Below are 18,201 nucleotides of genomic sequence, written 5' to 3'. Positions count from 1 at the left end.
TAGAAAAGTAACAAACAGAAATACCTACTTAAAGGACTGCTTTCCACCTGAGGCATTCACAGTGAAAAAACAACAGTGGCACTCAGACTTCACTAGGTGTGAACACCATGTAGGTCTCATGCTGCAATGATGATGACGGGGTAGGATTCAGAGTATGGACCGAAATCTATATCACAAAAGAAGACCTTCAATTTATTCTACTATAGGTGTCCTGATGAAAAACAGAGCACTGACTTTAGAGCTGCTACAAGAGGGGCTGGGCAGTATGTTTCCTGTTGAACCCGCATGTTACTGTGTGCAAGGACCTGGGTTCAAGCCCTTGCACCCCACCAGCAGGAGATAAGGGATGTTCCATGAGCAGCAAAGCAGTGCTGCAGATGTCTCTCTTTATCTCTCCCCCTCAATTTCTCTGTCTCTAACCAATAAAAACAAATAAATAAATAGACTACTATAAGAGAAAATAAGGAAGTCACAGGGCAGATGAACTTATTTTGGAGAAATATTTTTAAAAGATAAAATTATTTTAAAAATAGCAGTTAAATATCTAAGATTCCTCTATAGCATGGTTTCAACAAGCAGAGTTTCCTTAAAAATAATGACTAGTGGATCAAACAGATCAGATTGCAAGACTAGGAATTCCTGATTACAATTAGTAATTCACTATTTAAAAGTATCACCCCAACGACACTGAATAAAACTGATACAATATTGTAAACATACTTTTCTGGGTGGGGGAGAGAGCATGATGGTTATGCAAAAAGACTTTCATGCCTCAGACTCCAATGTCATAGGTTCAATCCCCTGCACCATCATAAACCAGAGCTGACCAGTGGTCAGTTTCTCTGGTCTGTTTCTCTCTCTATTAAAATAAATATTTTTTTAAAATAAAGATACTTTCCCCAAACTATAGTAAAAATGAAATGTAATGCAAGAATTAGACATTATTAAACTTAATCATTATTATTTTTTTCCCAGAGCACCGTGGGAAAAAAATACTGTGTATATGGTAGTGCAGGAGATTGTAAATTTACCCACTTAAAGGACTAATTCATAAGAGGTGGAATGTGGATCTTAATCTAAAAAGAGTCGAATGATGTAATTTCAATTCTATGACAGTAGTATAAACTACTCTCAATTAATATCTACAAACTATGTCAGTGCATAAAAACTATAGGTTTCAAACATGAGTTTACTCTTGAAAATATCACTTTGAAAATGTAGTCACAACACAAAACAACTGGGAATGGAAAATTAGGAGTGTACATAAACACCATTCCTACCACCAAAAGACTGTGTCCCATCCCATCCTCCCCCCACCCCTGGGAATGGACAATTTGGAATGCATTTTTTTTTAAGTTTGTAAATGCGGTATTAAGGAGTCAAGGATGCTTTCCAAAAAGTGGACAAGATGTTCCTACAGTCTTACTCCATATAGAGTCTCAAACTAAAAACCAGGGACAAAGTGATCTGCTTTTGTTAAAGGCATCCATTTATCTCTAGATAAACTAAACTAAAACAAAAAGTATTCTGCAATATTGAAGATTGGGGTTTAAGCTTTAGGGGGTCCCCTTTTGACATCTTTTTTATTTGCAATAAGAACAAAAACAAAGAAAAAATAAATGCAAAAAAAATTGAGAAGGTAACTTTAAAATGGTACAGTGTTTTTTTTTTTAAAAAAAAATCATCGGAACATATTAAATTAACTATTCAATACATACATGAATAAGCAAATATAAAGAGTGTCACAACTCCAAATACTACTGACACTTCTTTTTAGTTCCAAACCCCAGCACACATAAATTGTATGAATTCAATTTTTTTATTTAGAACCTGTATCTTTGTTTTAAGACTGGTATAAACAAAAATAAAATACAAACAACCTGTTATTACATAATAGCTGCAGTTATTAACTGCGAGAATACAGTAAAAAGGAGTCATATTAAATATTAATGTTCTTTCAACAGAATTATCCCAGTCATTTCATGGTAGCAAATTCTGCAAGAAATGAGATTCATTTCTTATTAAAGGTACTTAAAGAATTTCCAAGATCGATCAGACGTGCTGCAAATAAAACAGCAGTTTATTCAAAAGAGCCCTTACCTTTCTGTTATTTATCTAAAAGATCTCCCATTTCCAGGTAACTACTATTTTCAGATCAGTTTTTTTGAACGGATGCAAATTCACACCTTAGATTTAATATATAGTAAACTGACACTCATTTTCCCTTTTCAGTGGAGTATCTAGTCTTGAAGCTAAAACACATTCATAAAAGGAATTTCAGATTAAATATCCTTCATGTGAATCTTTCTTACTTTCCTTCTACCTCATTTTTATTTTCTTCTATTTCTTGTTCTTCCTCCTCATCACCGAAAGTCTGTTCCTGCATGGTAGTAAAGGAGAGAGATCGAGCAGCCACTTCGGCAGCAAGGCCAGCAGTGAAGGTAAGATCCGGTGACAGCTGTAGCTGGGCCAGCCTCTGCTTAATGGAGGCCTGTACCGAGTCCCTGGGAGTTGGCTGGGTAACGGCCAAGTCACCTACATCTGCCTGCTGAGTTTCATCGTCACCTTCACTCTCACACTGGTACCACACTCTTCCTTCAGTTTCTTGGAGAAAGACTTTATCTGAACAGTTGTCGTGACTTTTATCAGCTAGAGGGCTTTCACATAAATACTCAGTCCTACTGTTTACTTCAGTTCCAGTTGTGGAGGGTTTACTACGGTCCTCTTCAGGATTATTTTTACCAACTTTCCCCAAATCTGAATCCACTGATGATTCTGATTTAGTTATGGGTTCCACTGCGTCTACAGGATACAAGGATTTCAACACAGCTTCAAAGGAAAAACAAAAAAGAAAGAAAGAAAATAATAACTAAGGGCCCAGCAATGATTTGAATTCCCAGTATTATTTTTCCTTATAAAAATAACGAAAAAAAGCTAAATAAAAATTTCTAGTAACAGCAATGTAAACATATAAATCCAGAGAACTTTTCAATAGATAACATGTCTTAAGAAATGAAATGAGGTTTTGATGAGTATTTTTGAACATCTCATATTCTATATTCAAAATATGAAAGCATTGGTTCTCAAACCATAAGCATGAACCAACATCACCTAGGAGTTGGGAAGAAACTGGGAGTGCATGCCAAGTATACTTTACAAATTTTCCACTTGCTTCTGATGCTCAGCAAAGTTTGAGAACCACTATATTAAGGAATTAACAGCAGCCTGGCTGTCACTGATAATGTGTCAGAGAAAAGGCCTGCAGTAATCCAGATAGTAATCTGATCTTCAACACATGTATTTACAAGTTAAAAACAACATGACAAAGACCAATATACAATTCAACTTACTTGCCAACCACCTAACAAGACCCTGATAAAAAAGTAAAGCCGAAATTTCTACACATTTTGAAATGCCACAGGAAAATATAAAAAAAAAATGAAACAAAATTTAAATTCAAGATCAACTACTATACAAAGTATAATATATATAAATATATCCATACGGCAGAAGTTGTCCTTTCAAGGAAAATGAAGTGTATTAGCCCCTCTTGATGTTAGTAGGCAGTGGGTTGCTTGCTAGGCAGTCTCTCCTCCCAGTATGAGGGGTTAGTACAACACAAAATATTATGAAGCATGACGGAAGAGCAAACAATGCGTCTTCAAGAGTTGGCGTTTACTGAAAAGTAACTGTGACATGTGTCCGTTTCCAAGAAACATCTCCCCTGAGCTGCAGCAGCTCCACCAGAGAAGCAGCAACAGGAAAACTCGGCCAACAGCAGGCTCCGGTGCAGAATCTCCCTCTCTAACTCCACTTGGACTTTGCCCCTGTTGGCAGAGGTGTAAACGACTCTGGAAGACGGACTGGGATTGTTCATGGGAAAAGCATTTCATGGCGTCAGCAGCTTTTTAGTGAGTTTCACAAACCAACGCGTTACTGTCCTTTCAAATGTAAGCTATTAAGAGCACATACCTGAAAAAGAGACACATTTCTCTCATGGTTCTATCTTTGCCCATACTGTCAGAAGGATAATTTTAAAGCTATATGAAGAAAATACTAAACAATAAACTGGGATACAAGTTTATATACAAACTGTTTCCATCTTCATGTATCTTTTAGTTCACAAATCTGGTAATTCTTTTTTTTTTTTAAATTAATTTTATGTATTTATTTTCCTTTTTGTTGCCCTTATTGGTTTTTTTTTTTTTTTATTGTTGTTATAGTTATTGATGTCGCTGTTGGATAGGACAGAGAGAAATGGAGAGAGGAGGGGAAGACAGAGAGGGGGAGAGAAAGACAGACACCAGCAGACCTGCTTCACCGCCTGTGAAGTGACTCCCCTGCAGGTGGGGAGTTGGGGGCTTGAACTGGGATCCTTTCTCCGACCCTTGCGCCACATGTGCTTAACCTACTGAGCCACCGCCTGACTCCCAAATCTGGTAATTCTTAAGATAGCTTATATTAGAATTTGATTGACATGCCTAATTATTGCTGACTAAGTGGCAGGATATAAACTTTAATGGGTCAACTGGAAGTTTGTGAAGTTTCTAGGAATGTAGGGTTTTTATCCTCTTGACCTATGTGCTAGGGATACAGCAGTAAACAGTGTCTTGAATGACTATTTGCTGAATGACTTCTGTGGTGGACAACAAGGTCCTTATTGAAGGAGATTTTAACTACAGAGACAGAAGAACTGAGTACACAGAAAATATTTGTGCCTGAAATGTCATAATTTCTGATTTATGTTAATGAGTAGGTTGTAGAAATTCTTACTGTTTTTTTCTGCTCTGTCTGGGAAGTCCTTAACCTACCACGTCTTGCACTGCAGTGCTTCTCTGGTGTGGAAAAGGAGGCGACGGCTGAAGAGGAGGCAGAATTAGAGCAGTCAGAGCAGAAGGCCTGGGCGAGACTGCTAAAGGGGCAGCTTGGTGGAGAAGATATTTGCTACAGGGATCAGCACTGCTTCACATAAATAAAATCTGCGAGTTTGTGGAACTGTAGTATTATTCAATAAATGTAACTAGAGGAAGATAACTATTTAGAAATAGTGGGAAATATATTTGGATATGAAGGACTCATGATGGAGATGCTTAAAATCAGGAAAAGGGGGAGTCGGGCTGTAGCGCAGCGGGTTAAGCGCAGGTGGTGCAAAGCACAAGGACCGGCATAAGGATCCCGGTTCGAACCCCGGCTCCCCACCTGCAGGGGAGTTGCTTCCCAGGCGGTGAAGCAGGTCTGCAGGTGTCTATCTTTCTCTCCTCCTCTCTGTCTTTCCCTCCTCTCTCCATTTCTCTCTGTCCTATCCAACAACGACAACAACAATAATAACTACAACAATAAAACAACAAGGGCAAAAAAAGGGAATAAATAAATAAAATATTTTTAAAAAATCAGGAAAAGGTTCAGATAAAAAAATTGTATTATCTTTATTTATTGGATAGAGACAGTCAGAAATGGAGAGAGAAGGGGTTGATAGGGAGAGAGGGGGGCCAGGTGGTAGTGCAGCAGGTTAAGCGCACATGGTGTGAAGCACAAGGACTGGGGCTTAAGGATCCCAGTCTGAGCCCCCGGCACCCCACCTGCAGGGCGGCTGCTTCACAAGCAGTGAAGCAGGTCTGCAGGTGTCTGTCTTTCTCTCCCTCTCTCTGTCTTCCCGTCCTCTCTCGATTTCTCTCTGTTCTATCCACCAATAACGAGAGCAAGAACAACAATAATAATAACAAGGGCAACAAAAGGGAAAAAACAGCCTCCAGGAGCAGTAGATTCATAGTGCAGGCACCAAGCCCCAGCAATAACCCTGGAGGAAAAAAAAAAAAAAGAGGCAGAGAGGGAGAGACAGAGAGATACTCAGGCTTCTAAGAAAACAGAAATCTTTTAGAAGTAAAGGTGATCTAAAGACTTCTAGTGAAAAGAGAAAGAAAAAAAGAAGGCAATTGATTTTAAGGCTCAATACAGGTATTCTAAAATGGGAGAAGTCCCACTGTATTGTCTTAGAATCCCAAAAGAATTTATTGTCAAACAGGAATTTGCTATTACAGAAAACTTCCTCTCCTCATGCCCTCTCCTCTGACTTCTGTGAAATCTGACTGAAAAGAAAGTTGGGAAACATCAAAGAATTTCATCTCTGCTACTACCCATTACCCAGCTTTGTCCAAATCCAAGTACAAAGACAATATACACAGAAACACTTCATTTTCTTCTGTTAAAGTACTCAAATCAATTACGTTATCTTAATGGAATAGTGTAGCTAACATGTTAACTTGTTTCAACAGAAAATAGAAAGATGTCTTAGTCTTCACCAAGATATAAAGAAAACACATTTTTAATATGGAATTCACTAGATCTGAAAATAATTCATTTAAACAGCCCAAATTATATCAAAATTAAATAGCTGATTTCGTATTCCTAGTTTGAGCTTCTGTCCAGAAGAAAGTTACTATCTTCACTGCCATCCCCAAAGTGAAAGCCATACAAGTTCCCACACTCGATTCAGAGCAACTTACCATGGTCACTAAAGAGAAGCTGTTTCCACTTCTGCCGTTCTGCCTCTGAAGCTTTAAATCCCAGCACAGACTTTAATTCCTGAAGAACCCTCCTGGATTCTTCTTGCTCACGCTTCTGTCTTTCTCTGTCTTCTTGAGACAAGTAAAAACAGTCATCCTTCCTAAAATCATGGTCTGCATCTATATCATCTGCATAAGCTTCTAACTCCTGAAAATGAACAAAAGAAGCATTTTATTGGAAAACCGTTTCTCTACAGCACTCACACACTGCACCTACCCATTGCCAAGACTAAAAAGTGAGGGCTCCTGCCATCAGTCGCTGAAGCAGCAATGGGAACATGCTTACCGGCATCGTTCTGCTGCTCTAGCTCAGGTCCAGACAATGTCAGCCGTGCTCGGCTCTGGCTTATGGTGGTGTGGGGAACTGAACCCGGGGCTTTGGTGCCCCAGGCATAAGGATCTCTGCATAACCATTATGCTATCTACCCCTGCTCCAGGAAACCATTTCTTAAAAGATTTATTTATGCGGGTCGGGCGGTAGCGCAGCGGGTTAAATGCACGTGGCTGCAAAGCCCAAGGACCGGCAGAAGGATCTCGGTTGGAGCCCCCGGCAGGTGTCTGTCTTTCTCTCCCCCTTTCTGTCCCCCCCCCTCCATTTCTCTCTGTCCTATCCAACAACAAACGACAACAACAATCATAATAACCACAACAAGGCTACAACAACAAGGGCAACAAAAGGGGGAAAAAATGGCCTCCAGGAGCAGTGGATTCATGGTGCAGGCACTGAATCACCCAGCAATAACCCTGGAGGGAAATATATATATATATATATATATATATATATATATGAGAGAAAGTGAGAAAGATCTCTCTGTCAAGTGCAGTGCTAGGGCTCAAACACAGGATCGACGCTTGTAAGTCTAGCCATGGGCCATCTCCTAGGTCACTGTGCTCAATTACTTTTAAAAGTACCTAAGAGGGTCAGAGAGAGAACTCACCAGGTAGGTATATGCCTTGTCATACCCACTGCCTACGTTTGAAACTCTGGTACCACATGGGGGTGTCACAGTTCTGGGACAAACTCTGGTGCTGTGGTCTCAGTCTCTTGGTCTTGGCGTCTCTCTCTCTCTCTTTCTCTCTCTCTCTCTCTCAATCTGAATGAAAAAGTAGCCTGGATATGTTAACGTTGCATATGCGGAAGGCCATGGCTCTGCAAGGTAAAGTAAGCAACTAAGAAGCAAGTACATATAAAGGATGAAATGTGCTGGCAAGTTCAACACGGTAGAATCTGATGGCGCGGGGAGGACACCCGCACGCGCAGCTGCCGCACACACCGCCATGCTCAAGCCCCGCCCCGCTTGCAGGGCTAAGATTCTCTAGTGGTGAAGCAGGCCTGCAGGTGTCTAGCTTTCTTTCTTTCTTTCTTTCTTTCTTTTTTTTTAATAATTTATTTCTTTATTGGGGAATTAATGTTTTACATTCAACAGTAAATACAATAGTCTGTACATGCATAACATTCCCCAGATTCCCATTTAACAATACAACCCCCACTATGTCATTCATCATCTTTCATGGACCTGTATTCTCCCCACCCACCCACCCACCCCAGAGTCTTTTACTTTGGTGTAATACTCCAATTCCATTTCAGGTTCGACTTGTGTTTTCTTTTCTAATCTTGTTTTTCAACTCTTTCTATAACCCCAACACCCCAAGTAACTCCTCTCCTCTCAATTTCTCTTTCCTACCAAATGAAATAGGTACAACAACAAATAAAGTAAAAATAGCTGCCAGGAACAGTGTATTCACACTACCAGTGCCGATCCCCAGCAATAATTCTGTTGGCAAAAGAAAAAGGGAAGGTAAGTGGGAGGGGGGAGGGGAGGGGAGGGAGGGAAGGGAGGAGGAAGGGAGAAGGGAAGGAGAAAGAAAGAAAGAAAGAAAGAAAGAAAGAAAGAAAGAAAGAAAGAAAGAAAGAGAAGGACTTGATATAAATTCAGTAAGTCACTGTAATTTGGCGTATTGCACCAAAGTAAAAGACTCTGGGGTGGGTAGGTGGGGAGAATACAGATCCACGAAGGATGACAGAGGACCTAGTGGGGGTTGTATTGTTAGATGGAAAACTAGGAAATGTTTTGCATGTACAAACTATTATATTTACTGTTGAATATAAAACATTAATTCCCCAATAAAGAAATAAAAAAGAAAGAGAAGGACTGGAGATAAATTCATTAAGTCATTGTAATTATTGAAGCCCATCAGTAACACAGTTCAGCAGCTTACTCAATGATCATGCATGCCAGTTAAGGCAGGTAAGCTTCTTACGGGAAAGTCTGCTTTGAGGGACTGAAAGCAGCAGTCTGGCCTCTTACCTGCTCCTCAGGGATGGGGTCTCTGTCTGCAATGTGCAGAGCTGGCTGCAGCAAAGGCACTACTGTGCAATGTGGGTTTTCACACGCAAGTTCAGTTTTCCCTTAAAGCAAAACAGGTCAAAACAGAGAAATGAGTTGAGCTTTCCTTAAAAAAAAATTCTTGGTGTCAATATTTTCCCATTTCGGAGCCAAACTTATTCCTATCCTAACTTTGAACTATGACAAAATTAAGGCTATTAAAGTTAACAACAGTAACAACAGTACCATTTAAACTCTTGGAGAAGACCTGATTTTTCCCTTCTTTGCTTCACCATAGTATCTAGGAGACAACACAGTTCTCTGTAATTACTGACTGAAACAATTTTTTCATAACATAAGGATTGTTCCAAAATAGACCAGCTCTGTTTCTCCCAAAGGAAAGGTCAATCTGGTATTTTACTTACATTATCTGGACTCTCAGAAGTTAGAATTGGAAATTAATTCCTCAAGCAAATAGCTTGCCAAGATTATCCAGGTGTGTCCAACATCAACTACCTACCTAAAGCTGGTGCTGGCATCTAACCTCAGGGTTATTTAAGTTTCATATCCAGCACTCTGCCTCTCATCAGTATCTCTATGGAAAAGAAGCTGGGTTTAAGTGTCTTTCATAAACCCTTTCATAAATTGTGGTAGATAAATTGTTTTGTTTCAGATTAAAGAAGTACTTGGGAACTGTTACAAAAATATGACTGGTGCAAAACAATATATGGTGGATTGTGTGTAGCAAGATGACCAGTAACCTATAGTCAATAGTTTAATAAGTAGCACTGCTAAGAGACAAAAGTACAGTGGGGTTAGTCACCCCTGGGCTAAATCCCAGTTCTTGTCATATTAGCTTTGTGAGACCAAAGAAACTACACCTACTCCTTTAAGTCACAGTTACTGCAAAACAGTGGTGGAAGTGGTTCTTCTGGTTAAAAAGTTGTTAGCACAGTGGAAACTACAAATTAAACGCTCAGAGACGTCTCATTAGATTTTGACTTATTTGAAAAGGAAGTCAACAATCAAATCCCATGGATCACTGTTAGCAAAACAAAACAAACAAAAACAAGCCACTAAGCAGTGTGCTGACAATCTTCTCATGCAAAACAAAACGTTTGCTATACTTAGGGTCCTCAATAACAAATATTTAATACAACTTATTATATCACTTGGATAGTATTTCTGAATGACTGAAATTAACTTATCTTAAAAATTAAACTAAATTTTTGGCTCCAGATCATCAAACTTATTACTCTAACTAGAAAACAGTATTTAGATGTTCTAATAAATGGACCAGTAAGGATCTTGCTTTTCATGTTTATTTATTTATTATTATTAAAAGTTAAAGACACACTGAACTTTCAAGTCACTTTCAATTTATAAACTAAGAGCCTAGATTATACTCAATATAAATTTTTTCCAGTCATATATATATATATATATATGACTGGAAAAAATATATATATATATATTTTTTTTCCTTTAAAACCAGAGCATTTCTCAGCTCTGACTTATGGTGGTATGTGGGAATTGAACCTGGGACTTCGGAGCCTCAGGCTTGAGTCTCTTCCTCACCCTTCAATATAAATTTGTAAGTATGAGGTCAGCTTCTTTTTAAAGTAAACCAAGAAATGTTATGTTTCATCATACAGGTGCAAACTCATGTTAAATATCCTACCAGAGTGGAATAAGCTTGTCTGATAAGTGTAGATGAAACATGTTTTAAAGGTACCTTTCTTATCTGTGTTCCTTCGTAGCAGTCTATCCACTTGAGAAATGGCTTCTTCCCAGCAACTATTGCTTGCTTGAACATGGGGCTGAATCAACTTTAATTTCTGCTCTAGGATTTGATAACCCTCTGACACTAGTTCTTGTGTTTCTTTAGTGCAAACCAGCTTTTCAAGTTCATCCTCAAGAATTATTACCCTGAGTAATAAAAAAAAAGGCTTAAAAATAAAAAATGGAAATTAATATTCCATAAGGCTTATAAGCTTATAAGATGAAAAGTTTTGAAAATTAAAGGTGGTGATTGTAGCACAATAATCTATGCACTTAATGTCACTGAACTGGTTAAAGGGTGAGTTTTTATGTGGTTTAAATTTTACAAAAAAAGTTTTAAAGCCTTATAGAGCATCATATATTCTACAAATATTTCATACATGCATACTAGACATTTTATAATTTAAAAAGGTAAATCAAACTCATTTCCTACTTACAAAAAATAGAATCATACCCATATATAAATAAGAACCTGCCACTTCACTGCCATTTCACAGATGAGAAAATAGGTTGAGAGAATCGAAGAAACTTGCCCAGAGCCACAGAGCTAAAGGACTGTAAAGCTGGGTGGAATCCGAGCGCAAAACTACAGTATCAGAGAGATGCCAATAGTGTAGTGAGAATTCTGAGGAGGGATGACACCAGTCACTGATAAAGACAGGGAGCGGTCAAGGAAGAGGCAGTTCTAAGGTAGCACTGAAAGGATATAAGCGACAGATGGGAAGGTCATTCTAGATGGAGTGTGGGAGAAAAAGGGATATCGTTCTGCTGAGTTGAGGGGATGGATGAGGAGTGAAGACAGAAAAGTAAGTTTATGGTAGATTCTTTCTGTAGAGATACTATATGCCTTGACTCCACTTAAAACTTGAAAATTTTTATGTACAAACATATGAAAGCGTTATTTTCAGTTGATAACTGTGAACCAAAATAGGATATAAAAATTGGAGATTAAGGCAAAATGCATGCTCCTATGTAAAACAGAAAGGCTACAAATAAAAATTAGGATCCTACATTTTAACTATTTAGCTTGGGTTAAAGAGGTTACCTTATGCTGCAGGAAATGTAATTTATCTAGGAAAATATCCAATACTATTATTACACGCAAGTATTTCTTATAGTTACTGTTCCAACACGAACAGATACTTCTTAGGTTCTAAAATCTTACAGTGTGGGAGTCGGGCGGTAGCGCAGCGGATTAAGTACAGGCGGTGCAAAGCGCAAGGACATCGGTTCGAGTCCCCAGCTCCCTACCTGCAGGGAAGTCGCTTCACAAGTGGTGAAGCAGGTCTGCAGGTGCCTGTCTTTCTATCCCCCTCTCAATCTCTCTCTGTCTTATCCAACAATGACAACTTCAATAATAATAACTACAACAATAAAACAAGGGCAATGAAAGAATAAATAAAAAGTTAAAATCTTAACAGTGTACGACCCCCCCCCCCGCCGCCTTTAAGAGTTTTTTTTTAAAAAAAGCTCATTATTCATAACCGTCTCCACTTTAACTCTCAAATAGAATAAACAGCATCTCTCTAACTTTTCTGTTGAGATTAAGGAATAACAAAACAAACTCAAACTACAGTACTCACAAATCACTGCTTCTCTGCTACACCCACAACATGAAACCATCCTTCATGTCTCAAGTTTGCTTCTTGTTTCTAGCTAGGAAACAAGCCAACAACCACAAGAGCACAAGAATGAAGCTAGTTATACACAAAGGCATTTCCTTACATGGCTTCTACACTTACTCATTTAATAATGCTTTCAGATGGAGCTGCAAGCTGCGGACTGCTGTGTGAACGTTATTAAGCTCTCTTGATTTCTGCTGAGTTTTGCATAGGCGCTGGGGTACTGATTGGTGCTGCGTTTCAAAGTATCTATAGAACTCATAGCTGCGTTTAAGCTCTTCCAGGCAGGCAGAATGAGCATGAGGTAGGCCTTGAGTCACATCAGATAAAATATGGTGAGGCAAAAGTTCGGGAGTAAGTAAGGGTGCAGGAGGCGAATTAGCTGTGGAAAGCAGTAGGGCTAACCGTCTGAAGAACTCTGAACTCTGTGCTGCCCAGAGTTGGAACAAAACCTGAAAAAATAAAGGACAAAATGAAGGGCTAAATTAATAAAAAATTTGATCATTATTCAAAACAAAGTACAAATGCGTTTATCTTAACTTCTGGTTTAAATTTATCACTTTATCCTTATGATTATCGTTGAGCCTAGGCTTTTAAGATCAGCTAAGCAAGTTTCAAATTACGTAGTCATGGGAACTTCCAGTCCCAATATAGCAGGTAAAGCAAACACTTGATTTCTTATGATTTTTCCGTAAAAGGGGTGTACTGCTAGAAGGAAACACATCTATTCAAAGTTTCTATCTATAGCAGTACTATCCTAGACATGTTCCTAACTGAATTACTAAGAAATTTTACATGCTGGAGAAGACAGCAGGAATAAAGGGTCTATAAAAGTCCAAAGAAATGAGACACTGATGGATTGAGAGTGTGGGATTCAAAACTTGAACTATTGTTTTGGGTCAGCAAAGATATTAATACAAAAATCAGCCCCAGAGTGATCACACCCAGGAATAAAAAGCTGGAAAGCTCATTCTTGAGAGACATACCCTGAATCCAGGCAGCAAAATATTTTTCCAGACAGAAGTCCTTTACAAGATAAGGACAGTACCTCACAAATACAGAAGGAAACAACTTAGTATAAACAAGAGGTTGCAGACAAAAAAAAAAAAAAAAGGATGGAACCATTTTGGTTAATTTATAGTCTGTTTTCTGAAAACCATGAAAGTGAGGATTACTTAGGATGACTTTATTAAATAAATATAAAATTACACAAATAATAAATTAAGATAATTTCATGTAGACTACCTTGGCATCAGTTCATTGAGCAAGAACAAAGCTCCAGAGTGCTAGACACAGTATCTAGGAATTCTTGGATACAATCTTAACTCACAAGTAAATCTGTTATCCATTGTCATTAAATTATTTTTTTATTCTTCTATTTGTTCTGCCAGCAAATATTTCTCGTGCACCTTTTGATGTGCTAGACACTACTGTCAGAGCTGAAAACACAGCAGTGAGTGCAGGTGAAAATATTCCTGGGGCCGGGTGGTGGCACACCTGGTTGAGTGCACATGTTACAATGCTTGATGACCTGGGTTCGAGTCCCTGGTCCCCACCTGCAGGGGGAAAGCTTTGCAAGTGGTGAAGCAGGGCTGCAGGTGTCTCTCCCTCTCTATTACCCCCTTCTCTCTCAATTTCTGACTGTCTCTATCTAATACATAAAGATAATAAAAATAAAAATAATAAAAATATTCCTGCCCCAGTGGAGTTTATAGGGGCCACGCAGTGGTGCAACTGACAAACTGCATGTTACCAATGGAGCTTATATTTTAGTGGTGGTGGGAGGGGGTGGGGGATAGATGAGAATTTGTTGGTGACAGACAATGAGGAAAAATACAGAAGGGGAATATGAAATGTGTTGATGTGCATATAAGCGGGGAGGGGGCAGTAAGAAAGAGGTTACAACAGACACAAACTTAATGCCAGCTAAAATGTATTAGTTATTTGCTCTTTTCCAGGATTTACACTGGAAATATTTTATTCACTGGGGTAATCATAACTATTAACCTTTTTTTTTTAAATAAACACAGAAAGAATGATTTGTTTATGACCGTATTTATAGTATTTATAATTCTGGAAAGTCTGACTCCAGTGAGTCCACCAATACAATGCAATAGCAAATAATTTAACATAACAAAAGCATAAATAGGGGTGGAGACAGAGATCACCAGGCAGAGCACGTTCCTTGTGATTCATGAGGCCTAGGTTGCAGCCTCAGCATCACATGAGAGATGACATGGCACTGATCCAGTGCTGTGGTGTCTTTGTCTCTCTAACTGAATAAAAAATGTCCTGGAGCAGTGAAATCACTCATGTGCAAAGCTCCAGTTCCCCCACCAGACACACAAAACTATAAATAGGGAAATCACTGAAACACCTTGATGAATAAAAAAAAGTATTTTCCTATCCAACAATGACAGCAATAATAATTACTACAACAATAAAACAAGGGCAACAAAAGGGAATACATAGATATTTTTTTAGGGAGGAAATAAATATGATATTTCATTCTCTTTAATGCTTTGTAAAAGAACAGCTACTGTATTGCACCAAATCACCGGACTTGGGGGAGGGCAGGGCAGGGGACTGTCAGGTCCTGGTGCACGGCAGTGGAGGGGGACCTAGGCTGGGGGTGAGAATGTTTTGCAGAAAACTGAGAAACTAAAAAATATATATTTATAAAATGGAAACACTGACAAGACCATAGGATAAGAGGGGTACAATTCCCACCACCAGAGCTCCATATCCCCTCCCCTCCCCTGATAGCTTTCCTATTCTTTAACCCCGTGGGAGTATGGACCCAGGGTCATTATGGGGTGCAGAAGGTGGAAGGTCCGGCTTCTGTAACTGCTAAAACTGAGAAATTTTACACATGTACCAACAACTGCATTTACTGTAAACTATTAATCCCCCTCAATAATAATATTAAAAAAGAATATTACCATTCTGGTACTTTTTGTATGACAATCCCTGTTCTACAATTTCTTACTTAATTTAACACAATCTAGGGCAAGTACAATAATATCCTTTCCTGGGTGAGATAAATTCAAATAAAACTTAAGCAAATGACCATCAGTTTTAGCTAAAATATCTTTAAAATGTAAAATATTGAGGTCTGCTAAAGGTTTTTTTTTTTCTTGCCTCCAGGGTTATCGCTGGGGCTTGTGCCTGCACTATGAATCCACTGCTCCTGGAGACTATTTTTCCCATTTTGTTGCCCTTGTAGTTGTTATTGTTGTCATAGCTGTTGTTGTTGGATAGGACAGAGAAATAGAGAGGAGGGAGGGAAGACAGAGAGGAGAGAAAGACAGACACCTGCAGACCTGCTTCACCACTTGCAAAGTGACTCCCCTGCAGGTGGGGAGCCAGGGGCTTGAACTGGGATCCTTATGCTGGTCCTTGCACTTCGTGCCATGAGTGCTTAGCCTGCTGAGCTACTGCACGACTCCTGTCTTTTTTTGTTTGTTTGTTTTAAGACTTTTTTTATTGTTGTAATTGTTATTTTTCCATTTTTATTACCAGAGCACTGATCAGCTCTGGTTTATGGTGGTGCAGGGGATTGAACCTGGGACTTAGAAGCCTCAGGCATGACAGTCTGTTTGCATAACCATTATGCTATCTACCCCTGCCTTATTGTTGTTATTGATGTCATCGTTGTTGGATAGGACAGAGAGAAATGGAGAGAGGAGGGGAAGACAGAGAGGGGGAGAGAAAGACAGACACCTGCAGACCTGCTTCACCGCCTGTGAAGCAACTCCCCTGCAGGTGGGGAGCCGGGGGCTCGAACCAGGATCAATTATGACCGTCTTGGTTGTTCTTTTTTAAGCATCTTTTGGAGTTGGTCAGTGGGTGAACCCAGTAGAAGAGCACACATTACCACCACAAGGACTCGGGTTCAAGCCCCCGGTGCCCACGTGCAGGGGGAAAGCTTTGCTAGTGGTGAAGCAGGGCTGCAGGTGTCTCTGTCTCGCTCTCTTCCCTCTTAAGTTCTGAGTGTCTCTATCCAATAAAGATAATAATAAAAAAAACTTCAGCTGCTATATAATGACTCACCATGTGAATCTACCATAATTCATGCCATCATTTTTCTATTGCTGCACATTGAGGCTGTTTTGACTTTTGATTACAATAATCTAGTAAAATAGATTAAATAATGACTAGTAAATAAAAGTGTTTATCCATTAGTTTACTACTCTTTTTTTAAATTTATTTTTTAAATTTATTTTCCCTTTTGTTGCCCTTGTTATTTTATTAGCTATTATTGATGTCGTCGTTGTTGGATAAGATAGAGAGAAATGGAGAGAGGAGGGGAAGACGGGGGGGGGGGGGGAGACAGACACCTGCAGACCTGTTTCACCGCCTGTGAAGTGACTCCCCAGCAGGTGGGGAGCCGGGGGCTCAAACAAGGATCCTTACGCCAGTCCTTGCACCCATTAGTTTACTATTATACACTCTTTTATCTCCCAAGTCTATGGCAAGAGAAGTTTATAATAAAAATTTCAATATCAAAATATAAGGATCTCATACAATTTTCATGACATTCTCTCTCTCTTTTTTTTTTTTAACAGAGCACTGCTCAGCTCTGGCTTATAGTGGTGTGTGGTGTGGGGGATTGAAAATGGGACTTTGGAGCCTCAGGCATGTGAGTCTCTTCACATTCATGACATTCTCTGCGTCTAAAGGTAACATCACAAACAACAGTCTATGATGATATTGGGAGTCAGAAAGACCTGAAAGGGGACAGGTGCGACACTGATGTTCAGAAAGCACAGGTGTGACCCAGAGTACCGCTCTTTACTCTCCACTGTGGATTACCTTCAGTGCAGGTAGGCTGAAGCCATCTGTAAGGTCATGCGCTTCCTCTTCAGAAATCTGCTCCTCACTCAGTCCAAGACCCAGCTCCTTAAAAGGCACCACACAGATGTAGTTGGTCACATTGTCACTCTCGGAGTTGAGGGGGTAGGTTAAATTAAGTTAAGGCGATCAACAGCGTCTTTCCATTAAGCACAAAGGGACTGTGAAACTACCGTTACCTTCATTCATTCGTCTTCTACGCTTTAGTCAGGGGCGTGAGTACTATAACAAAGACGTGAGTACTATAACAAATATGCTGAGTTGCAGAAAAAACATATGTATTTGTCCGTTTTTCGTTGCAGAAATGCATCATGACTTTTCCGTTATTACTATTATTAATTAATTTTTTACCACAGCACTGTTCAGCTCTGGCTTTTGGTGGTGCAGTGGATTGAACCTGGGACTTTGGAGCCTCAGGCATGAAAGTCTCTGCATAACCATTAAGCTATCTACCCTTGCCCCATCATGACTTTTTCCTACAACCCTGTAATGAACATAGCACCTTTAATGTCTTACAGGCTATTTTAAAAATATTTATTTTCATCATTTTTACTGGGAGAGTTAGTGGCTTATAGTGCAATTGCTATCAGATGGGCACAATTTTTATCTCCCTGTGAGAATTAACATCTCTTATGTGTAGAGAATTAAAAGATCAGCTTTTCACAAATACTAAACTACAGAAATAACTATATTTCACATGTAACTTTTGAATTGGTATGCGTACATCACTGCATCACAGCTAAGACATCTCCTGGCCACTAATAAGCACTCTTCTCACCTCCCAGACTACATGCTAGAGGGCATCCTTCACTGACCATTATCTGAAGTACTGCTGCTGGAAGTGACATTAAGCCTGCTCTACCTGACTTGTCTGATAAAGACTACTGTTCTGTTTCTGCTTTCCTCTTCCTGTCGTGACTAAGTGATTCTTCCCTCATGTAATTGCTTTTATTTTTTTATGTTATTATTATTGCCAACGCTGTTACTCTGGGGCTTGCTGCTGAATCCACTGCTCCTAACGGTCACTTTCCCCTTTTTATTTTATTTGACAAG

At 39.3% G+C, this 18,201-nt stretch overlaps 1 protein-coding gene across 6 annotated transcripts in view; it reads right to left on the bottom strand.

The window, feature by feature from the left end:
* Positions 1 to 1,800: 1,800 nt before the first annotated feature.
* VEZT (vezatin, adherens junctions transmembrane protein) overlaps positions 1,801 to 18,201 on the bottom strand; it is a 76,053-nt gene continuing 59,652 nt past the window's right edge. For 2 of the 6 annotated variants that reach the window (XM_060195552.1, XM_060195553.1), the window contains exons 7-13: positions 17,110 to 17,257; positions 12,415 to 12,746; positions 10,626 to 10,819; positions 8,873 to 8,973; positions 6,504 to 6,711; positions 3,351 to 3,398; positions 1,801 to 2,829 (exon numbers count right to left, since the gene is read on the bottom strand). In XM_060195552.1, the coding sequence (XP_060051535.1) occupies positions 2,309 to 2,829; positions 3,351 to 3,398; positions 6,504 to 6,711; positions 8,873 to 8,973; positions 10,626 to 10,819; positions 12,415 to 12,746; positions 17,110 to 17,257 (1,552 nt within the window). In that variant the 3' untranslated portion in view covers positions 1,801 to 2,308. The other 4 variants (XM_060195554.1, XM_007523192.2, XR_009550880.1 and 1 more) reach the window with 3 other exon arrangements.

Source organism: Erinaceus europaeus, chromosome 7 (assembly GCF_950295315.1).
Source record: "Erinaceus europaeus chromosome 7, mEriEur2.1, whole genome shotgun sequence".
Lineage (NCBI taxonomy): Eukaryota > Metazoa > Chordata > Mammalia > Eulipotyphla > Erinaceidae > Erinaceus > Erinaceus europaeus.
This window is presented reverse-complemented; position numbering and strand designations above follow the sequence as displayed.